The sequence below is a fragment of the Drosophila persimilis genome, unplaced genomic scaffold (assembly GCF_003286085.1).
Source record: "Drosophila persimilis strain 14011-0111.01,24,50 unplaced genomic scaffold, DperRS2 tig00000000-arrow-pilon, whole genome shotgun sequence".
NCBI lineage: Eukaryota > Metazoa > Arthropoda > Insecta > Diptera > Drosophilidae > Drosophila > Drosophila persimilis.
This window is the reverse complement of record NW_020825288.1, coordinates 2,743,062-2,766,220: the sequence shown is the minus strand read 5'-3', so window position 1 is coordinate 2,766,220 and position 23,159 is coordinate 2,743,062. Positions and strand designations below refer to the sequence as shown.

The 23,159-nt window shown below is 46.5% G+C and overlaps 4 protein-coding genes across 10 annotated transcripts in view; 1 reads left to right on the top strand and 3 right to left on the bottom strand.

Moving 5' to 3' along the window:
- The window catches only part of LOC6594809 (calcium-activated potassium channel slowpoke), a 44,828-nt gene extending 32,804 nt beyond the window's left edge, over positions 1-12,024 (bottom strand). For 2 of the 4 annotated variants that reach the window (XM_026984502.1, XM_026984506.1), the window contains exons 1-6: positions 7,382-8,129; positions 6,722-7,060; positions 2,700-2,858; positions 2,403-2,514; positions 1,944-2,095; positions 1,488-1,655 (exon numbers count right to left, since the gene is read on the bottom strand). In XM_026984502.1, the coding sequence (XP_026840303.1) occupies positions 1,488-1,655; positions 1,944-2,095; positions 2,403-2,514; positions 2,700-2,858; positions 6,722-7,060; positions 7,382-7,429 (978 nt within the window). In that variant the 5' untranslated portion in view covers positions 7,430-8,129. Of the gene's footprint in view, positions 1-1,487; positions 1,656-1,943; positions 2,096-2,402; positions 2,515-2,699; positions 2,859-6,721; positions 7,061-7,381; positions 8,131-11,287; positions 11,506-11,629 lie in introns of those variants that run through there. The other 2 variants (XM_026984505.1, XM_026984504.1) reach the window with 2 other exon arrangements.
- A 4,206-nt stretch (positions 12,025-16,230) lies between these two features.
- LOC6594812 (protoporphyrinogen oxidase) lies at positions 16,231-17,879 on the top strand. The gene has a single exon (XM_002020191.2). The coding sequence runs from the start codon at positions 16,337-16,339 to the stop codon at positions 17,753-17,755; it is 1,419 nt and encodes a 472-aa protein (XP_002020227.1). The 5' UTR covers positions 16,231-16,336; the 3' UTR covers positions 17,756-17,879.
- A 4-nt stretch (positions 17,880-17,883) lies between these two features.
- On the bottom strand, positions 17,884-18,419 carry LOC6595193 (bolA-like protein DDB_G0274169). Its single transcript, XM_002020192.2, has 2 exons — positions 18,112-18,419; positions 17,884-18,051 (listed from the first exon to the last, which is right to left on the bottom strand). The coding sequence occupies exons 1-2, from the start codon at positions 18,400-18,402 to the stop codon at positions 17,893-17,895; spliced, it is 450 nt and encodes a 149-aa protein (XP_002020228.2). The 5' UTR covers positions 18,403-18,419; the 3' UTR covers positions 17,884-17,892.
- A 123-nt stretch (positions 18,420-18,542) lies between these two features.
- LOC6595194 (CLK4-associating serine/arginine rich protein) lies at positions 18,543-22,681 on the bottom strand. 4 transcript variants are annotated; one of them, XM_002020193.2, is made up of 6 exons: positions 22,063-22,678; positions 20,109-21,968; positions 19,907-20,003; positions 19,492-19,588; positions 19,285-19,390; positions 18,543-19,225 (listed from the first exon to the last, which is right to left on the bottom strand). In XM_002020193.2, the coding sequence occupies exons 1-6, from the start codon at positions 22,257-22,259 to the stop codon at positions 18,655-18,657; spliced, it is 2,928 nt and encodes a 975-aa protein (XP_002020229.1). In that variant the 5' UTR covers positions 22,260-22,678; the 3' UTR covers positions 18,543-18,654. The 4 variants fall into 4 exon arrangements, with proteins under 4 accessions (XP_002020229.1, XP_026850574.1, XP_026850575.1 ...); XM_026994773.1 differs by having other exon boundaries at positions 22,059-22,150; XM_026994774.1 differs by lacking the exon at positions 18,543-19,225 and having other exon boundaries at positions 19,323-19,390; positions 19,903-20,003; positions 22,063-22,681.
- Between the last annotated feature and the right edge of the window lie 478 nt (positions 22,682-23,159).

Genomic DNA, 23,159 nt, shown 5'->3' with positions numbered 1-23,159 from the left:
CACACAGAAAAACAAAGCGGATCCCTGAACAGTGGGTACGAAGTCAGGTCGGGACATTCACACCCAAAAGGATAGCTACTTGGCAGGTTGGAATTAGACCTAGAAGCGTTACGATATCGATTTCGGTTGGTTTGGTTTTTGGTTTTTGAACTGATTTTTTGGTTAAACATATGGAATATGCGGCAGCCAGCATTAAAGCATGCAAAAAACATTAACCTTTGGATATAACATTGCATTGGTATATTGATGTATATATAGTTGTAGTATTCTGGATATTCTGGATATTCTGGGCTAAACGACAGGACCCTAGACAGACCCTAACCCTTGACGGTGTCTCTGTGTGTGTCTCGTGTTTCGGTATTCGGTGTCTACGAGTTTTCCATTACAAAAACCAAAGGCAAATCGAAAGTTTCAACTCAAAAATGTGATAAGTAAACTGCATGCATAAGTTATCGAATATGGGGGGCGGGGGAGGGTACGAGTACGAGTACGAGAGTATCGAATGGGCTGCGTGAGAATGAACGGGCACCAGTTGCCACACCGGCCCAGGGCGCTCCTGTATCTTTCGGATGTTTCGGTTACCATGTCTAGGTGTGGCTCTGTGTGGCTGTGTACGAGTAGTAGTAGTAGTTGTTGAGGTGTGACTGGTGTGGTCGTAAGGCAGAGTAAACGCGTTAAGCTTGGGTGATGAGGTAAGCTAACAAAACTGGAGAAGGATGAACTGAACTGAACTAAACTGAACGTAAATATGGAACTGAGTCGCAAAGGTCTCAAATAAACTTTCATAATTCAAAACTTGGTGCAGCGTACGATTATTAAGTCGTTCTATGTATTTACATAAACGTGGCATGTACTCAAGTACATGTACATGTACATACATAAGGTTTTTGGAATGCAATTAACAAATGTACGAGTATTGAGTATATATTAACGCTATGGTAATGTAAGAGAGAGAGAGAAGGGAGCTCAACGGAGGGGTACGGTACGCTAAAAGAATTACGGCTAAGAGAGTTTTCGAATCACAGTACGGCGTACGGCGTACGGCATACGGAGTATCGAGAGTGCTACACTCTCTGGCTAGTACTGCATACATGATACTGGATTGGATTACTGGACTGTACTGCTTTGGCTACTCAACTATGGTTCTTGAGCACAACTGTACTAGTGGTAGATTAGGTGGCAACCAAAACATAAATCATTCACACACTTAAGCACTTCCAACGCAACCCCGCTGCGGCTTGGCCTAAACTCAAACTCAATGGGCATCGAGGCAGAGGCAGAGGCGGAGGCAGACAGATTTTCAGAGGGAGAGAGAGAAACGTTTTCTATATTTATCTGTACGAGTATAAGGAGGTATTCATCTAGGTATGTATATATTCAACTAAAAGAAAGCTTAGATTTCATTTTGGTATATCTGGTGTGTGTGGGTTTAAGATATTTGGTTTTCATTAAATTCTTAAATGATTTGTAGTGCAGGGGAAACTTACCAAGCCGACGAGCAGAAAGAACACGAGAAATGTTCTTCCCAGGACAGTCTCACAGTAAACGTCACCATATCCTACCGTTGACATGGTCACAATTAGGAAATAGACACAGGTCCAATACGATAAACGATGAGCATTATTAAAATCCAGCGGATCGCCAGAGTTCTCCAGCTAAATTTTAAGTAAATGCAAATGCCATTATCCACCGCATCAGCGATAATCTCAACCAATTTGGACACTCTCTATATAGGATCGGTGTGGGATCAGACGTGCCCTCGTTCCACACTCTGTAGCCGGTTGCAATGTGGCATATTAATTTGTATTTCTTTGTTATATTCATGACACTGGCTCTTGGCACACATTGCAGTCCCAGTCACAGAGCCATAGACCAGGGAACAGCTGATCCCCGAGTGTATAGGTTTATGTGTGTGTGTGTGTGTGTTTGTGTGTTCTACATACCAGATGTATAATGCCCGCTGCTGTTAACCACACGGATATAAAAATTGATACTAGTTGAGCCAAGCGTATGGAGCTCGATGTTTTTAGTACGTTTAAATATTGTAAAATATCTGGAACAGTCATGAGACGTAGCGCTCGAAGAAATCGAAGACCTGTTCGTGGTAATACATAATGTTTATACGCATATGCATATATAATTGTTGATGGATGGCGTAGAGTAAGGCACATTGCATGCATACAAATCGATCAGGACCCGGGTGTTGGCTTGTGTTTGTGTATATGTGTGTGTATCAGTTTTTCAGATGTGTTCGTGTACGGGGAAACGGGGTGGGGATATAGGATTCAGATTCATATTCATATTCATATATTAATCCCAATCAGCTCCGATTTGTATGCATATACAATTTTTAAAATTTCATTGAATTAGGATTGAATTTATAAGGGATTTGTTTCGCTTACCGATCCATGTTCGATCTAAATATATTGATACGAAGGACGGGGGTATTGTAAAATAATCTACAAAACTGTACATTTCTAACATAAACCAAAGCTTATCGGACGCCGCTATGAACTGTAAGAGATTGTCAGATTGAAAAGAACACAAGAATTTGTAAGAATTTTTATCGCATAAATCATAACCACAAATAATCATCGCTCCAGCCAATCGATTTGAAATAATCGGTAAAATCAACTCAGTGTATGGCTCGGCGCTGTAAGTGTGTGTCAGTGTGTTGGTCTGTCTATCGTGTAACTTACTCGTATAAAAAAGTAAACCATAAAAAATATATTGAATGCGAGATCGATCTGTTGAGTAATGTTGTTACTCCACTTTTGGCATCTTTCGACTTCTTCGCTAGATGCATCAACAAAGTATATAATGAGGGATGCAATGCTGAGTATAAATACGAGTACGACCTGAAAAAGAACGAAGGGTAGGCCATTATAAACCATGTATTATAGAGAACATTACAAATTATGACACTGAGATGGTTTCGCAAAGATGAACTTCATTTCGTAATGGGCTGCGGATCTTCTACTTTACACGTGGCCCCATCCCCATCCCCATTCCATCCCCATCTCTCAACAGCTGCTGTAGCCAATTCGTAGCCATAAATCACGGCCTTGTCAGATGACAACCACAGTCGAACGCTTCATTGAACTTGGCCCCGACTCCGCCTGCTGCCCCGTCCCAAAAGAAATCTCTCAGAGGCAGAAGCAGGAAATGGAAAGCAAGGGAAAGGAAAAGCGGAAATTGCCCCTAAAGAGAGGAAGAGGAAGAGAGAGCCAGAGGATACCGCAGTAATGTGCATTTTTAATTGCACACTTTGGCACCGGCCATGGGGCCATGGGGCCCTGGAGACAGCGCCAGCGCCAGAGCCGCAGCTGGACCACGACCACGGATCATTTGATTCATGGGGACAAGGCAGCGTCCGGGCAGTGGCAATTAGTCGAGGCGCCCCGCTGATAAATCTGCGGTAGTCATGAAAGTTTTACAAGGTAATTTCGGATGCGCCCCGGCTATACTATACTATATGTACATATGTAGAATTTCAGTCGGGGAGATAGCCAGAAGGAGGATGAGAAGAGGCCAACAACAGGCAGCAGACCAGTTAAATGTCAGGGCTGCTTGCCAAGAAACCTTTTTATAGAGGCCAATCGAGGTAGTTCAACTTCAGCCGGATGCACTTTAGGCCCTCCCATTCCTCTAAGCACACTATTTATACATATCCTACAGTACCTAATGCCAATGTAATTGCAATTGTTGGTGCTATCGTTTCGTAATTACTGGGATAATCGAAAGCGAGCGGCGGAAGGAGGGAAGAAAGGAATGTTGGATGGAAACCAAACTGAATTTGGCAAGGGACCGATCCGGCGGCACGCAAGCCATTTATTTAGGGCCATAAATTGAAATGTCTTGGCTCGGGATCTGATTACTCATTATTCAACCGCTTCTGCCTGTTGTTCGTATGCAAATTACGCTCCCAAACACATGCAAAACTTATTCACTCCTTAGAAACTTGTTAGTTGCGCAATAAAGTTTTTGGCAACACACACACACACCCCCAAACTTTTCTAATATCAAAAACCAGACAGGAATTTTCAAGTAGAGCGTATAAACTTTTACCCTTGCTTAAGGATTGCGTATACGTCATGTGGTGCCGAGGCAACTGACATTTTCATTAGTCCCTGTTAATCGCCGTGGAACTGAAACATAATGAAATTGAACTTCCCCAGACAGTTGACGTCATGGGGCAGGACTAGGAGCGGGCACAGATGGAAGACCCAAGATGACCCAAGACAAAAGGCGATACAAGAAGGCGGACAAGATGACGACAAAGATTGTCTGACGTCTTTGGACCCAATCCTCGGACTCCTCTGAGGCTCATAAAGTACGTATACTGGGCGTGAAAACTGGGTCAATCACTCTCAGAGACCAGATGGAGGGAGGCAGAGGTCGACCAGGCAAAGCGAAAAGCACTTACGGCCTGCTGCCACCAAATTGCATCAACGCGAACTCCAAATGTGGGTCACGCAGCGAGAAAACACGTGTCTCGCTCTCAAAATTCTCGATTTGATTTGTTCTCCGTTCCGCCGCCAACAGTTTCCGTTGTGCGGCAAATATAGCCATTACTTTAAGAGCCAGCCATGGCAGAAGTTTAATGGCCTCAGCTGCAGGCGGAACCACTTCAAAACTTAATTCTTCTGCAGGCGGTTTTCGCTTTAATTCTATGGCGTGACGAAGTGCAATCCCAGCTGCCATAAATGCCATAGGCTTAAAGCTTTTGCTGCCGACTTCCGCATTGGAGCCATTTTAAAGCCAATTAGTGAATGCAGCAGGGCTTCAGGAGTAGTGGGTGTGGACGTGGCTGTGGCTGCGGCTGCGGCTGCGGCTGTGGGGATTATGGCCAATAGTTCCGTAAAATCAAAGTACAACGTAACAATTGTCAGCATTTGCAAATGTTTCCAGTGAAAGTAGAGAAAGTCAAAGAATGACAAGGAGTAGCAGCAGCAGGCACGAATTGTGTAATATCCAAATGGCAAGCCATTTATTTTACCAGCCACAATAACAACAGCTAATACAACAGCAACACCAACACCAACCAACAACTGCCAGAAGGATGGGGCACCACAGAAAAGGGCGCCCCACACAAATGGGGAAAAGGCTTTTCCAAAAACAGCTGCAGCCCCAAAACCGAACCGAAACGAAATGAAACGAAACGTTCGACGGTGTCTGCCAACAGCGGAGCCAATTGGTTGCCGCACAGAAGCCCACCGAACAGGCCTGGTAATAAACATTCACAATCTCCCAGCACACCCCGCCACAGTAACCTATTCGAGTCCTACTCCCCACCTCCAACCTTTCCTCAACCTCTGGCTTTATAAAGAGAGAGAAAGTCGAAATGTGCGCCGCTGTTCCATCGATTTTCTGGCCGGAGGGATGTGGAGCCTTTCAGGCATTTCCTGCCTTAGCAGCCGCTATCCTGACATTTGCCATATTATTTACTGTTATTTGTTGTGGTCCCTCACCCCCGCCATCAGCACAATCCTCGCACATCTGCATATACACTCGTACATCATTCTTTGGGCCCACTTCCCGTTATTAGCTGAAAGTTTCCCAGCAGAACTATCTGCAGATATACTCGTAGATACGCATTCATATGTGCCAGACACAGAGCCAGAAACCCATCGCTGCGGGTGGCGTTAGCATGGTAATACTCGTACTGGTACTCGTACTCTTAGTTGTTGTCCCCGGCTCGACTACTGTGCAATTGTGGTGGTTGTCCTCTGTCAAGAGGCAGCATTGAACTGTCGTCCAATGGTAGCGCGTGGACTCTTGATGGTCCACATTTGACCCCTTGCAATCGGCCAGACAAAGCTATTTTCTGTGCTACATCTGCTGTCCTGTCCCTGACTTGGGTATGGCTTTGAAAATGGGTAAATGGAACTAAAAATGGGCAGATTTTGTGTTGACATGCGATGTCGCTGCTCAGATTTACATGTCGTCACATCGAATGCAAATGTTCCCAGACATACGCTTCCGATTAGAGAGTCGGCTATTTCAAAACGGAATCTTATCGAGTGCATTACTTCCAATGCCCAATAAGACCCCACTAAATAGCTCTTGAGACCGCCAGACCAATTAGCTAACACCAGTTAATGGATGGGCGGTACACCCAGGCGAATGCGTAATATTTGAACAAACAACTGATTTCAATCGTCGTTTCGTAAGGGAAAACAATAGAAGTTAATTTCTGTTCTCTCTCTCTCTCCCCAGAGTCAATTTGTGTTCATGTATTTATTGCACTTGGAAATGGCACATTTACTTTGCTGCTTCCGCTGTCGACACGAAATGAGTCCCCAAATATTTATACACGCAATTCTTCCACTTCACAAGTGGGTGAGTGGGTGAATCGGTGAACTGCGGTGGAAGGGGGGCTGCAGGACTAAATGATGGGAGAACTTTTACCAAATGCAGTGTGTGATGGCACTCGGTAAACTTTCGCCAGCTGCAGCCATGGACAAGGACACGTCAACATCGATATTGTGTGGCTATGGCCAACAATAATGTCAGCAGATCTCTGAATAATTCAGTGGCTATAATGTACGAGTAGGACAGGCCAGGCCGGGCCAAAGTACTTAGCAATGCGGCCAGATGTGGTCGAGTGGTTCCCAAATGAAAACGAAATTCATAAATGATGAATCGCAACGGCTAGAGGGGGGTGGGGGTGGGAGTTGTAGCGGGTGCAAAAATGGGTGCTTGATGGGTGTGTACTTACCAAAATTCGACCAGTTGTTGTTTGACCCGAGATAAGCTCTCCAGCCCAGTCTTTTGCTTCTGTCATAAAGGTGCCCTCGAACTCCTGTTTGTTGCGGGACGCCTTCTGCTCCTTCTGCTTGGGATCGTTGGGTCCCAGGTCGGGCTCCTTGCGGCAGCAGATGAACGCGAATGCCCGCCATAGCAGCACAATGAGCAGGCCAGCAAGGAATGTAAAGATGCTGGACAGCAGAAAGCACCAGTACTTGCGAACTTTGAGACAATCATCGGCATCGAATGGTGAATCTGTTGGATCATCGGCCAATGATTCGACAGTGCTTTGATCACACCCCGACATCCCCTGCAAAACAAAACGGAACCAATTAGTCTCGATTCGCTGGCAATTAGTTGACTAAATTTAGCATAAATCAATACGATAACTGGCGGCAACATTCTTTGCGTCATACGCCTGACATTTCAAATCACTTGGGTATACATTCTATACGAGTATATGTACATAAATGTAGGTTCATATTCTTATAGTTTGGTATATATGTATATACATATGTATGTATGTAGTTCAAACGTAAACAATAATGTGCCTGGCCAAGAAATGAATTCTTAAATATAAAAATGTTAAGTATATTTTCCCTCCCAAAACATTCCGTGCATCGCGTCTTACATTTGTCAATGTGCTGCTGAAATTTGTGCCGATCAAGTCCGTTGCCATTTTTGCTGCTTACATTGCGGCCCAAACGGATTCTATAGTGTACAATAATATTGCGATATTTATTTAGTTTTCAAGTGCATACGAGAGACATCAACTTTGGGGCATGACGACACCAAAATGAGAAATCCGACAGCCGAAATCCGAAAGCTACAGCACACAAAATGAAACGGAACGAAAACTTGGCACGACTTTTATAAATAGCATCAAACAAATCTGTTATTTTTAAAGTGATCCACTCCGACACACGCACGGCGCGGCGCGGCACGGCACGGCACTGGCGACACGAGAGACGACAAAATTTCTCAAAACACTGGGAACATGGGATCTTGGGCAAAGGCCATCCATCCACTTGGGCACTGATTTCTGTATTCCCTGTATCAGATCTATATACCCGTCGGACTGGTTAAATGGAAATTTGTGTCCTGCACTCGCATTCGCAGTCACATTCGCAGTCACATTCGCATTAGCCAATTAATTTATGGCCAGAAAACTCTCAGGCAGGGGCCAACGCACTCACTGATTCACTCCACACTATATACTGGCGTATATGTGCGTGCAATTTGTATATAGACAAATATATTTCGTATATATTATGTATCTGGATACTATATGTATCTGCAGTTGTCACACACGACGCGGCACGCACGCAAATTGCTTCGAATCGAATAGGGAGAAAAAGGAGGCACCGAGCGAACCGCACAACTGGCGTCCACCAACTGAACGGCGCGGCGCGTTTTCCAATTGCCCCGCCGACGGGGCCAACGATTGCGGAGCTCTTTGCTATCTCCTGGCGGCACGGGCTCACAGGCCTGCCTGCCTGCACTCTCACTCTCACTCTCTGTCTCTCTTTCCATAGTTCTCTGGGTCTCTGTGGGTCTCTATGAGTCTCTCGCTCTCTGGTCGTGTGCGTCTCGGTGGCTGACCGCGAAAAGTGTCAGCGCAGGCGACAAACTTGAATTTAATTAAAAGGCAACGCGAAGACAAATAAAATTGAATTAGATATTCATTGGAATGAAGCGGATATACCCTAACACGGACATAACTTTTTATGACGCTGATCGAAAGTCCTTAGAGGATGATCCAGTGATTCGATGCCCTAACAGGATCTAGCCATAAGAGTCATTTCATCGACCTACAATGTAGAGAGTATCATTATGGTCCTCTCAGGGTTCAACATTCTAATATTCTCTTTAATATTAATATCCTCTAAAAGGCTTTCAGGGTCCCATTTGAAATGGAAGAGAGATGTTAAGTAGAAATAAGTTGTAGGTAAAGTGCTTAACCGGAAGGGCTATGTTTTACATGGATGGAAGTAGAAAAGGAACCTTCGGACTTTTTGATCCCACAATGAATTCTTCAATCGTGTTTATAAATGGGAAAGATCTCTGTATTTTCAAGACTCGAAATTAGGTCTAAAAATCGCTAGATGCTCTTTCAAAGTTCTTTTAGCAGAGCTCCCCAAAGGGACACGTGGCATCCAATCCCCTCTGCAAACTTGATGAAAAAGTTGCTGATACCCTTGGCAAGGGCATGTCCGCATATTGGAGACCTGTTCCCATGTGAGCGTGTGTTTCTCTGTGTGAGTGGGTGAGAGTTTTCTACAATGAATTATCGTTACAGCAAAAACAACAACGGCAGGCAGGCCGAATACGAGTATAAATAAATAAATTATGAGTTCTCTTCTATACATTTTTGTTTTATTTTCCTTCTCCTTTTGTTTTGTGTCTTGCCTCATATTTTCGTGTTCTTTTTGCATTCCTTTCTGTGTGACCTGACGGGCCCCGGGCAGCACTCGGCCTGGCCGAGGTCCTAATGGGCGCTGGGAAAGAGGGTGGTGGCTAGGTTAACCTGGACGTTAACGTTACTGCCACAGTTAACTCGAGCTAGTCACGCCATGTCGCCAGTTAGCTGTCGTTTCATAATTTACGCGCTTTGTTTGCCATTTCCTGCGGGGGCGGCAGGCGGCAGGCGCAGGCAGCAGGCAGCCGTGGTAACAAGTTGGCCCAGTTTTTGTTTGCACATGCCACTATTTCCACTGGCCATAATTGCTCATCTTCATCATCCCCATCATACCTAGCCCTGGCCCTAGTGCCCTGCCCCCGTATCATAGGCCAGCGGCATGCATTTTATTTTTAGTTTTCACTTCGTGTTTTTCTCTCATTTTCAACATTTTTATTTGCGATGCGATGCGATGCTTGGGCGGGGGTTAGTAGGTTCTACGCTACGCTTCATTGCATTTACGCAATTAAAAATAGCTAAGGAGCAAAATTGTTATTCAATTAAATGTTGTTTCACTATTTTTAAGCAGCCATTCACCTTGAAATTATGTGTCAACCGGTGGCGTATACGCCACTGAAACCATTGAAATGAATAGAAAATTCAGGCTAAGGCAAAAGTGGCTCCCTCCCAGGAGAAAGCTCAGTAATCAGTGATTTAATTGCATTTACATGACTACGAAGGTTATTCTCACAGAAATCCTTTGGGGGCTGTGGGTCAAGGTTGTTGAATCAGTTTTTGGCTAATCAAATGATTGCTGTTTACTTAATTCAATACACAATATATTGGATTGACTTTTAGGCATAGAAACTGTCACTTGAACACTTGTGAAACATTTTCACTTGACCCCAAACCACTTAATCGCAGTTTAAATATATGTTAACTCAAAGAACCTTCATCGAGCCAGGCCAAAATGCATACTGCTGGGCTTTGATTCAATTATTTATATTTGTCTGGGGACTTAGCCCTGGGCAAAGGGTTGTTCTGGGCGGGAATGGAACTTGGTCGTGGCGCCTTAACTGGACTTAAGATACTGTGCTTAGTCAGCAGAAACCAGCGCCAGAAAGTAGCTGCGACTAATGAATAGAAGGCGAAGATAGCGCATGATATGAATTATGCCGCCAGAGTGAACGTGAAGTGAACCCCACAGGCCGATTTGGCTGTCACTCAGCGGAGGGCTAAAGGTGGGGTAGAGAGAGACACCAATCTAACGGGTGAAGTCACACGGCAGTCGCCGGCTTGATAATAATAATTTACATTGCGAACTATCGATTTTAGGGGGCGTGGGCGAGCCCCTGCCGACCAGATAGTCGGGCGTAGTACCTATCTAGACGCATGTCCGTCAAAGTCAAGCGCTGGAGGAATGAAAAGACAGAGACAAAGGCAGAGACAAAGATACAGATACAGACAGTACCACGGGGACCCAGGCGGGCAGCTGACAACTGACGAACCTGACAAATACCCTTCGCCTTTCTGAGCAATTTATGGCCAGCACTTGGTCCGCTGATTTTGGCCGTTGATTGCCGGCCAGCGCCAGCCAGCACTCGTTTGGTCGGTGGCCCCCAAGGCCAGAGGGCTTAAAGCGCTGCACTTGGTCGAGTGTGTGTTTGTGTGTGTTTGTGTGTGTTTGTGTGTGTGTGTCTTCTTTGTGCCACATTCTCAAAGGTCACGCGAGCCATTAGGAATGTTGGTAGCACCAGTTGGGGATATTGCTATGGTGAGGGTCAACTGATGGAAATCCCATTTATTAAATGAAGCGAAACGAAACGAATTCGATATGCACTGCATTGGTGGGAGAGTAAAGGGACTAGGAGAGAGGTCTAGGAATCGTTTTGGACATACTAGGGCTTACATAGGGCTAGGGCAAGGGCGGTATACCCTCCCTATAAATACCATCTAATCAATGATTGAATCTATTCAATTGTAATGCAAATTATACATCATGACGTGGATTGTTTGTTTGATTGATTGATTGATTGATTGGCCATAGCACTGCTGACAATGTGATCTGTATGACTCGATTCGATAGTTCTGGCTAGCGATGGATGATATTTCATAGACGTAAGACATCGAGGGCTTTACCTTTGGCGAGATGGGCGGATAGAACGGTGGCAGTTCGTGACAATTTGGACACCAGGCCATGTCTGATGGATCGCTTTGTCTATCTCGTTTCCAATTAGACCCCTTGATGTTGTCGTTGTGGTTCTGCCTCTGCCTCTGGCTCTGATTCTGGTTCTGGTTGTGGCTGTCGTTCTTGTGGTTGTGGTTGTAATTGTGGCCTCCGTTCTCATATTCGCTTTCTTCAGCGTGGTGTGTGTTTTTGTGTGTGCGTCAAATGGGAAAGTGTTTGGTTTTTCTTGGTGGTTTTTGGTGTGATGCGGTTGCAGGTGTGTTTGTGTGTCTAATGGGTGAGGGAGTACTCACCTAGTACAGGCTAAACCACCGAGGCAGGGCTCCAGGGCTGCCAACATTCACACGCTCAAATCGCACATCAATGTGTAGACGATTTGTGGGCTGTCGTTGTTCCTTCTGCTGCTGCTGCTGCTTCTGCTGCTGCTGCTTCTGGTCCTCACAAATGTTGAAACGTGGAAATCGGATGCTTGACTTCTCCTTGAGACTATTTCATATTTGACTTGAATTTGTTTTATTTGACTTGATTTTCTTCCGGACTAGAATTCCCTTATCACCATCTTGAATATTATCAGTTTCATTGTGCGCTTGTTTGCTTAGTTGTTTGTTTTGTAATTCTGATCGATAGTTTTTTCGAATTTGAATTCAAATCAATTAAAAATTCTTTTATTCACACTGCTCATTTTTGTTGTTATTTTTTCCTTTGAGAATACTGCTTGTTTGCCCACGAAATTTTCCTCGTTTCGTTGCTTGAAAATGTGTTAAGCTGCAAGAGATTTATTTTGGGTTGGTTTTACGGGAGTGGGGAGGGGGGGAAATATTAAATATTATTTAAATTGGCATGGGCAATTAATTATGTTTTTTAGTCGCGCTGTCAGTGGTTTATTTATTCAATGATTTTAAATGTTTATAATTTGTTTATGTTCGTTTTCATTTCACTCATTAGTTGTGTCACATACATATGTAGTTTTTGTTTCATTTTCACTTCCATTGCTGATCATTTTCATTTACAAATTTTCGTTGAAATTCCACCCAAAAAAAAGACAGTTCTCTTATGAAAAATGTGCATTCATTGTGACTACGGAATTGGCGTTGTTTGCGGAAAATCCGGAAAATACGGCATTCGGAAGGAGCAAATACAAGGCGGCCAAGTAAATAAATAAATAAAGACGCGAAGCAAACTTCAAAGCAAAAACAGCAGCCACTCGTTCTCTCTCTCATTTTCGATTCCCCCATGTATGGCTCTCTCTCTCTCCCTTCCCGTTACAAAATGGCGCCTGCGCCGTGTTCCGTTTCCGAATTCCGTGCAAGCGGAAGCTTTTTCTTTCAATGGGGAACGTCGCACATGAATTTGTGTTAAGCATACGCAATGTTGCAACCAAAAATGTTTAAAAGTGATATTGAATCCTTTTGACTTCATTGAATTTGGCTTCGTTCTAGCAATTCTTGTTTTCCGCCAACAGTTTTTAAGGATCTGGGGGCAGCCAGGTAGTGGTTTTCTGTTACCTCTCTTCGTCCTAGTCTCTGTGCAGCTCCCTGCGGCATGTCGTTGAAACGGAAACACACTGCCCTAGTTTTTAGTTTCCCTTCGTGTCACACACACACACGCACATACGCGAGCAGGCTCACCCACTCACACACACAAACAAACAACCAGGTATGGACAAAGGCGCACATATTCAGGCAGTTCACAAGCTGCTTAACGTGACTGCCAACAATGGAAAACAGGACAAATACCGAATGAAATGAAAGTTGCATTTTCATAATAAATAAACGGGCGACACAAATTCCTGCAATTGCCTGCAATCCTCTCAAGAGAGTGGTAGTGGGAGGGTGAGGGCTCTGGCTCGGGCTCACGAAGAAAGGGCCACTGAAGGGGAAATGTAAACAGAGCTGAAGACTCGTTCTGGCCGCGCATTGAACTCGGGGCCTCGGTTCGGGGCTTAATTTCTTTGTAGGTATCTACTCCCTGATACGCACACACACGCACGCACTGAGATACTCTGACACACAGATACTCTCGGCCAGTGACTGACTGACACACATATACCAACAAACGCGCCCACGAAGGCAACGAACAGCAAACGGACAACGAGTAGGAAACAACAAAAATAACATTGACGATGTGAATGTGAATGTGGACGCGGATGAGGACGGGGCCGAAGCGCGCAACGAGCTAACACGGTGTGGGGACAGGGACAGGGACTGGGACGACTCTCCTCGCAGGCAGAAGGGCCCCAAAACGAAACCAACGAACGATACAACTGTATCTCCGGCCTGGCCCATCGACTTTATCATCGTGTCCTTTCGCTGGGGAGCTTGTGGTGTGTTCTCGTTTTGTGCGTTTGCATGTAAAAGAAAAACTGGCTCACTGTGCCGTATCTATGTTCTTATGGATGGCGCATGTGGTTATGTGTGTGTGTGTTTTGCTGTGAAAGTGTTGATTTCAACGAATGTATCTTTTAAATGAAAATCTGCAGCACCAGCAATTGAAAACCAAAGTTTTTTCCTTATAGTTTTCCTCTTGAGGATTTCTTAAATTTAATTTTTGTTAATTTTTTGATTTATATTCCACGCGTGTTTCTTAAGAGCACACAATTTCAATTTCCATTTACAGACACTCGGCCACACACGCACACCTCTCTCGGTCATGCTATTTTAATTGAATTTCCTGTGTATATGTGTGTATCGCACATTCTCAGGTTTTTCTTCCACACAGACCGACCGTCCGTTTTCAACGGATACCGAATTTTGCACAATTGCCATTTCGTTTCCCAAAAATTATGATCATAATTGGTTGGGTTGGATTTGCGTCAGGCCATCCATGTTTTCATCCGTTTTCGTTTCGCCCCGTAATTGGCATACGCTGTTGGAAAATTTTTCACTTTCCTGTGTATGTGCGTGTGTTGGTGTGGGTACACGTCCATATACATGTATGTATGTATTAAAGGCAGTTTTCTTGACACTCGACACCAGCGCACTCACACTCTCACACACTCACAGCACACATTTACACAGAGTCACACGAGACGCGCACGGAAAAATGAAGACCAACCTTTCTCGTCAGCAGCGTATACAGTTCTGTTCTGCCCGATGTGAACTCGGATGACTTGTAACTCGGTGCTTGGCACACGGTTCAAGCTCGCCTTTGCCTTTGCCTTTGAGCTTTTTCGGAGTGTTTTTGGTGGCATGGGCCTCCGGGTATTCTCGATTATTAAAACTGGCGCCAAAATCCATTCAGTTCATGTGACCGCGTTTGTCTACATGGTGTGTGTGTGTTTGTGTTTAGCTGTGCCGTTAGTTTGTTGCCTGGCACACCTGGCGTATGTGAAATAATTTACAGAAATATACAGCATACTTTTAGGCACTCTTAAATCTCATATAAAAAATCTAAACTTATATTGGAATAATTTAGCTTCAAAGCTAAGAGGCTGATTACAATAAAGCTGCGTCATGCGTTTTTGTGCCTTTATGCTTTAACTTTGCGAGATGTTGTGGACAGCTGCTCTCGCTGGTGGTCCTGCATAGAAATAGCACTTGAGATACAACATTTGTTGTATTTTCTTTGCTTTGATTACTCATCTGCTCCTCCACAGACCTGCCCACACTCCTGGCTAGCACCCCTTCGTTACGTTCCCCGATCTTCAGCAGCATCTGGCCACGATTCATCTCATCCTCTACCAGATCCATAATTACAAATTTATTAGTTAGACTTAGCTTCAAACAAGTTATGACAAATATCTCATTTGTCAATCTAAGAGTACAGGGTATAATATGCACTAATGCCGCGTCTTGCGTCTTTGCCTCTTGCCAGAGACGCAGTTTTTATACATACATTGGATAAGCATATGTAGGTGCGTGTCAAAAAATTAAGTTAATCCAGAAATAATTACTTTAAACTAATTTTGTCATTAGACCAACCATGTGGTTGATTTATAAAATTTTTGCTGGAAACACACTTATGTATTGGCTCTAAAACTCAATAGCTCAAATTTGTGCAAGTTTAAATACGAATTCTGAGTTATTGAGTTAATTCAGTTGAGATAGGACATCGTTCAAATTACTGATTCAATTTGTTCCCCCTCTCTAGGTCACACACCTTGCACACAAAATAGTCACCATGAGTAGGTACCGTGTAGATATAATGAACAAATTAACCCACTTTGGACCAGTGGTTATTCATCTGTTTAAATATATATGTTTTTTAAATACGGCTTATTTCGACATCGAATTGTGATAATAATTATTCAATAAAAATCAAGAATAATAATTATTCAATAAAAATCAAAAATAATAATAATCTTGCAAAAATAGGTGCATTCAGATATACATACCTTTGCTTATAAATGTATGTATAAAAAAATGAGAATCTGTGCAAAATTAATGTTTTAAATAAGCTTGGGAAAAATAATTTGTATATTACATTAAGTAGGGTATAAAGATGTCCTTACTCGTAGCGGATACCTGTTGAATAGCAACAGTGACGTTACGTTTAAACCTTATTAAAGAAAAAATTCATTAGAGAGGAGTAATTAAAATTATCACATCTTGTAGAAATATGATCTATCAATCGGATAAAACTATGTGTTCAGCTATGGAGGTCTTAGATGGCTAGTAATATCAAATCGAATATAAAAATCGAGTAATATGGTCCAATCCTTGGCGGAGAACGATTAGCCCATTGTAGACCAAGGAGTTATTTCGAAATTCCACCGAAAATAATAAACATTTAATCATTTTATCGCAGTTCAGGTGAAAGATATCGTGGTTTTTTTTAAGTTCAAAGGAAAGACGACATGGATACAAGAAGATTTAATGCTTTCCGCCATTAACCTCAGGTCGTTGAACTGTTTAAATGGAGGGGGCTTAGGTGGACTAATCACGTTCTGTTTTGTTCGTCATGCAACGACCGTAACCGGCTTTGATAATCCTGCCAAGAAACCGGACTAACTTCGTCCTAAACACCCAGGGGAACAACAGAAAGACAGCTAAAGAATCAACATGAAAACGGCCGTGCTGGGCGGCGGCCTGAGTGGCCTCTCCGCCGGTTATTACCTGTTGCGGCGATTCGGCAATCCTCTGACCATCTACGAAGCCTCCCCGCGAGTCGGTGGCTGGATACGGACAGAGGCGCGCAGGGATCGCGACTTTATATTTGAGACTGGACCACGCACTATACGTCCCGTTGGTATACCTGGAGCCAATACGCTGGAGATGATGGAGGAGCTGCAGTTGCCCCTGAAGCCAATCCCTCGGAGTCATGTGGCGGCTCGCAATCGCATGCTGTATGCCAAGGGCCAGCTGTGTATGCTGCCCAATAGTCCCAGAGGACTGTTTGGCGTCAAGCCGCCATTCACTCAACCCCTGTATAAGGCACTGCTCCACGATCTGTCCACGGGGAGGACTTTGGCCAGCAACGAGGACGAATCGATATACAGCTTTGCCGAGCGCCGCTTTGGCAAGGAGATAGCCGACTACGCCATCAGCCCCATGATCTGTGGCATTTGCGCCGGCGATGCCAAGCAGATCAGCGTTCGCTTCCTAATGGAGGGACTTTTCGAGAAGGAGCAGAAATACGGCGGCGTGCTCAAGGGCATCCTATATGCCCGCTTCAAGGATAATGTAGACGAGAAGAAGCCGGGACTGTTTGCCCAAGATCAGCCCAAACTCTATGCCCAGGCCCTGCAGGAGAAGTGGGCGATGTACAGCATCGAGGGTGGATTGGAGGTACTGCCTCGAGCCATGCGCAAGTATCTCGACCAACACAACGTCAACGTGCAGCTAAGCAACGCGTGCCAGACTTTGACATTCAGCAAAAGTGGAGTCCGCATGTCCCTACGCAATGCTGATGTCCCTGTGGACCATGTCGTGAGCTCTCTGCCAGCCTACAAACTGGCTCCACTCTTGAAGCCACAGCACCCCTCGCTGTGCGAGCAGCTCCTGGAAATTCCCTATGTGAATGTAGTGGTCGTCAACATTCAGTATAATGGCAATCAGCTCAAGCAGGACGGCTTCGGTCTGCTGGTGCCTCCCGTCGAAAAGCTGCCCATTTTGGGTGTTATCTTTGACAGCTGCTGCTTTGACATGAACGGAAACACGGTGCTAACCGTGATGATGGGCGGTCATTGGTTCGACCAATGGTTTGGCCATCAACCCAGCCAGAAGCAGATTCTCGATATTGCCAAAAAGTACGTGCGCGAGATACTCGACATCCAGGAGGAGCCCAAGTTCAGTCGCGTCCACATTCTCCCCAAGTGCATTCCACAGTATACCGTGGGCCACAAGGAACGCGTGAAGAGGATCCGCAAGTATCTGAAGGACTACAAGCTGCCCTTGTCGCTGTGCGGTGCTGCCTTCGATGGCGTAGGCATCAACGATGTTATATTGTCGGCTCGTCGTCAGGTGGACGCCATACCGTAGTCCTAATTGCATTCCCCCGTTTGCTCCCAGTTAAACGTTCATATTTTTTGGCCTTTTCTGTAAATTTCCTTAGCTGGTTTGTGTGTAGTATTCCTTTTGTACATAAAAATCCACGTAGCCGTTATCGACACTTCGTTTTACTTGCCAAAGCCGCCGAGGCACGGCGGACTCTTCTCTGGTTCCTGCTCAGGCTCCCATTGCTTCGGCGTCTTGGCCTCAATGGAAAGAGCGTGCATGAACTCAAAACCGGCTGCCGTCAGCGCGTTCTTCACTGTGTCGTTGACCAATCGATGGCGCTACAAGAATTTCACACTTTATCAATTAAACACCATCAATTTCGGTCACAGACACTGTACCTTGATTAGAGTTAGATCATTGAACTTCTCCGACACCACCAGCACTCGAAAGTGGGACTCGGACCTCTTGGGCACATTGTGCTGGGGCGATTCGTTAATAACTTCCAGGAACACCGGTTTCAGTTCCGTTGTGAGCGCCTTTCTCATGGCCGTCTCAATGGGTGGATACTGTGTCGCCTGCGACATGGTAGCCTTGGAGTATATGTGGCCTAGGGCGCAGCTTCTGGGGGCAAGTTGAGTCAGTTTTTGTGCGGAAACTCCAGCAATACGACGAAAAGTTGAGGCTAACATGTTTTCCAGTTTACTTCGCACACACACAGCTGTTCACGATTACATAAACCAGCTGGGCACCCAGAGCTGCATTCCCAGCAAACTATCGGTAGCGCTATCGAATTTGAGTTTCAGAATGGTGGAAAAATCGAAGGCCTGCGTTTTATATCTAAAATTACTTTATTTATGTGCCAAAATCAACAGTTGACGCTCTCCGCGCACTAAAAAAGTGTCTTATGGCTAAAAACAATTATGCGACAGTTCACAGTCGATTTAATAGTCAACCAGTTTCTTGAGTTTTGGCGGTGCCGAGATGACGACACGTCCCCGACTTGGGCCACTGTTGCTTCTTTGGGCATGCTCCGAGTCCCGTTCCCTGTCTCGCCCACCACGAGTCCTTTCCTGATGCTGCTGCTGCTGCTGCTGGTGATACTGTTGCCTGTACCGCTCACGTTCTCGATTCCTTTCCATACTCCGTTCGCGTTGTCGCCGACGCCTCGACTGACTGCGACGACTGCGTGATCCCCTCCGTTCGCGGCTTCCACTACGCCGACGGCTGTGCGAACGTCGCTTCCGGTCCATGCGGCTCCCGCTCCTCGAGCGCGATCTCTGCCTGCGTTTGTACCTTGGACTGGGACTGCGAGTACGCCGCCGGCGCTCGGTTCGACTGTTGCTCCTCCTGGTGGGCTGCTCGACAGGACTCCGCTTGCGACTGCGGGATCTGCTGCGACTGCGACGGTTCGGGGGCTGCGGGAGCTGGCTCTCCGACGCTTCCGATTCCCCATCGCTGCCCGACAGCTTGCCACTGGAGGGCGTGCCGTACTTGTGTCGCAACTCGCGGCGCCTGTGAATATAGAGATGTGAGAGGACTGACCAAGAGCCACCCACAAGCACGATACCCACCTTCTACGTAGCTTCAGCGCCAGTTCGCGCATCTCATCCTCGCGCTCCTGCTGCTGTTGACGCTCTCGCTCCGTCTTCTCAATCTCAGCTCGCTTATCGGCCTTATCTGAAAAGTGTATTCCCTGTTTAGTATGGATCTACTCTGGGCGGGACTGTCTACTAATGCATTTGGTGAACATCACACTACTACACTCCGAAGTGGCTTACATTGCCGGTTGAGCAGGTTCTGCATTTTCCGCTTAAGACGCTCGCGCAGATTGGGTCGTCCACTGCTGCTGCCCGATTGTCCGTGTCCAGAGTGTCCCTGTAAGAAGCACCCCCAAGCGCATGTTTAGCAGGTTTCAGGTTAAGGTTTCAAAGGGGGAGCAGTAGGAGTCAGTTGCGGTCGAAAGTGCTGTGTTCTGTCCGACAAAAAAACTGGACACAAAACGGATGCATCAACAGGGGATCGATCATACTGAGTAGTCACATAGTCAAAGGACCTTTATAGTGGTATAACTGTCATTGATTTGTTTTTGGTTTTGGTTTTGGATTTTGAGCAGGTTTAAGGTTAAGACGTGAAAATTTTGGTGGTGTACTCCGGTTGGGTGAGGCAATGAGACACTTGGCTTTGCTTACTGACTTTGGTTTCGGTAGCAGAACTATATTTGCCTGTTTGATTACCCGTGCTGCATGTTGACGGCATCGCTGGGTGGTGGAGCGCATGCGATCGCTCTGACCTGAAACAGAGACGGAATAAACCCATTTAGATGACAATCGAAGAGCTGCTAAGGGTGAGTGGTTCTGCCTCTACTTTACCGCTGGCTCTGCATCACCAAACTTACGCAGTATCCGCTTCCATTTCATCTGAATCATCGACTGGTTGCTTATTGCTCTCTGGCTGCAGCTGTTCCTCGTTCTCGCTGGCCTCGCTGTTCTCGCCGCCTTCCGACGACGATGAGGAGGAGGTATCGTTGGCTCGTTTCCGGCCATAGTAACGTTTGAGTGGCGGCGGCGGTGCCTCCACCACCTGCGGTAGGGCGGGTACGGGAACTGCGGGAGCTACGGGAGCTGGAGTCGTCGTGGTCAAGCCGAGGACTCGCGTGGGCAACGGATAACTAATCATGGGCGGGGCTGGTGCCCTAGGCTGTTGCAGTTGCTGCTGCTGTTGCTGTTGCTGCTGCTGGAGTAGCTTCACCGCTGTCAAAGTGGATGTGGTTGTTGTTGTGGTTGTTGTACTCAGGCAGTAGCCGCCTCCCGCCGCTGGAGGAGCCGGAGGTGGTGAGGTCTTCTTTTTGGTGCGGCTCCGACGACCGGAATGGGAGCGAGAACGCGAGCGACTGCGTCTTCTGCGTCCCGCCTCAAAGGAACTGGCACTGGAACTGCGCGAGGAGTAAGAGAACCGCTTGCGCGATCGCTTGTAGCTGGGACTGCGGCTCTTGTAGCGTTTCCAGGAGCCAGACCGAGAGCGAGAACGGGAACGAGACCGCGATCGGGACCTCGATCGGGACCTAGATCTCGAGTAGTACCTGCGCCGGCGTCTGGACCGGGTCCGGCTGCGTCTGCGATAGCTGCGACTTCGGCGATTTCGTCGCCGGCTGCCACTGCAACTCCTACTGCCGGATGCACTGCGGGAGCGTGACCGAGAACGCGTCCGACGGCGACCACGGCGCTTGGTCGTTTCGTTCATCAGCTTCAGCTTGTCCAGATTATCCTTGACCTTCTGGGCATACGTGACAGAGCCGCCAGCACCGGAGCTGGCGATGGCCGCCCCAGTGCTAGCGTTGATGCAGGATTCGCCCAGTGTGGGACCGGGCTTGGACAGATTAATGGTGATCTTGGAGTGCGGCTGCATTTCGTCCTCGCCGCCAAATGAGGTAATATAGGTGATCTTCTCGGGCCCAGCCTCGGCCGGGGAGGGCGAGCGTGAGTCGCTCTCCTCCTCTTTATCGTTCTTGCCACCTTTTTTGTCTTCCTTGGCCGCATAGCTGGGCGGGCTGAACGGCCGATTGGCAATGCGTCGCTCCTTCTGCGCCCGCCGTTCTCTGCGCGACTTGCGGCCGCTCAGCAGCATCTTCTCCTGCTCCTCCTCGCGGGCAATGCGCAGGGCATCGGCCTCGTCTGCATCCTTTGTGAGATGCGAGAAGAAATCATTGCTCTTCATGCCATAGTTCCGCCCACAGGCGTTCAGCTCGTGGGCCTGGGCCGTGTCCAGCTTCCCAATGTCTATGGACACGTCCATGTCGATGTCCGAGTCGGATTCATCGGAACCTTCGCCCTTGTCGCCGCCGCCTGTGACGGTAGCTGTGGCCCCAGCTGCTGGCGCGTTCATGGAATGGCCAAAGGGCTGTGGTCCAATGGTGGCTGCTCCCGCATCGCCCGCATCCTCATAGGAATAGCCAATGGTGGCGCCTCCCGTCTTCTGCTTCTTTTTGGCCAGATTGCGTTCCGCCTCCAGCTGGGCATTGGCCCCAAACTGCTCCTCGAGGTACAGTTGGTGCAGAAACTTGTCCTCGCTGACATTCAGGAAGTCGTTCTGGGCCAGAATCCGGTAGCGTTCGTAGTTCAACTGCCGCTCCTCGGCCGTCATGTCCGTGTCCGCATCGCCAGCCTCGCCACTCTTTCCCACAGGCGGAATGTAGTCCAAATGGGCGCGCACATCAAACCGATCAATCAGATTGTCCTGCTGTCCCTGCCACGGCACACTGCAAAGAACAAGGACATGTGCACTTTAGCCACGTTTCGCTTTGCATAATTGAAAGGAAAGGCAAAGCAAATTTTAAACTCAATATCACTTGCATGATGGCGGCACCATCGCCCGCTGCTGCTACCGCTGGGTCCAGGTAAATCTTGCTCCGCCTGCCATGAAGCTGCAGGAACTGTGTGGGATCCGCCTGGATCTTGTCGTAGAAATATTGCCGGCGCTCCGCCCGTTTGCGGTAGTCCACAATCAAACCGCGTATCTTGCGCTCTTGCTTGCGAGCCTCATGCCACATAATTAATAGCTTGGCGCACCACGCGGCGACGCACTTATTTTCTCACGTGAACTTTAAATTCGGCAAACAAATATGAAAAAGGGGGGCGCACAATCAGCAACAACTTTTACGGCAAACACCACGCCCTTCCAATATTTAGGCCGATTTTACCGGCCTTTGGATCAGGAACCGGACCACCATCGTCAAATAGTAGTTTTTGATTGTGTCATTTAATGAACAAAAAACAAAAGCATAAAACGTAAGAGTGTGCAGTAAGTGTACTTTCGCGTGCGCCGACAATTGTTTATCAATTCGATTTTAGTCTCGAGGTTTCAAGTTCTGTGTCTGCATGTTGTTTACGGGGTCGCGTCGAAAAAATTTGTGAGACTTTTCCACTTTGATCAATCTGATTGCCGCATTATACCGCCGAAAAGAGAAATATAGTAGAATTCAAAATTCACGGCGGCGAAATTCATCATCCCCTTTTAGGGGCCTATTTGAGAAATGGCTGCGAAAAGTTGGGTATGGCAACAGCCAAAACGACTCTGAAAATGCATCGTTTTCAGGGTAGAATCCACACCTTTCGTTACATACCTTGGAATACATATATCTTCAAGGTATATTATCCTCACACGCGAAGTCAGGTTCATATGAAACTTATAATTTGCCTTGGCTGTTTTTTGCCTACTGTCCATACCCCTTTGTAATAGCCCATTAAAAAAGACGACTAGTCTGACTTCCAAAAACACCGCAAAATACCGCGTCGAAAAAGTGTATAAGACTTTTCTTTACTTTGTAGTTGCATTTTCCTACCATTCAGTGTGACTAGCCCCCAGAAATATACCGAAATATACCGTAAACATACAGATGAAAAAACGAACTTCGCTTTTTAAACCTCATTATTTAAACAGGATAACAATT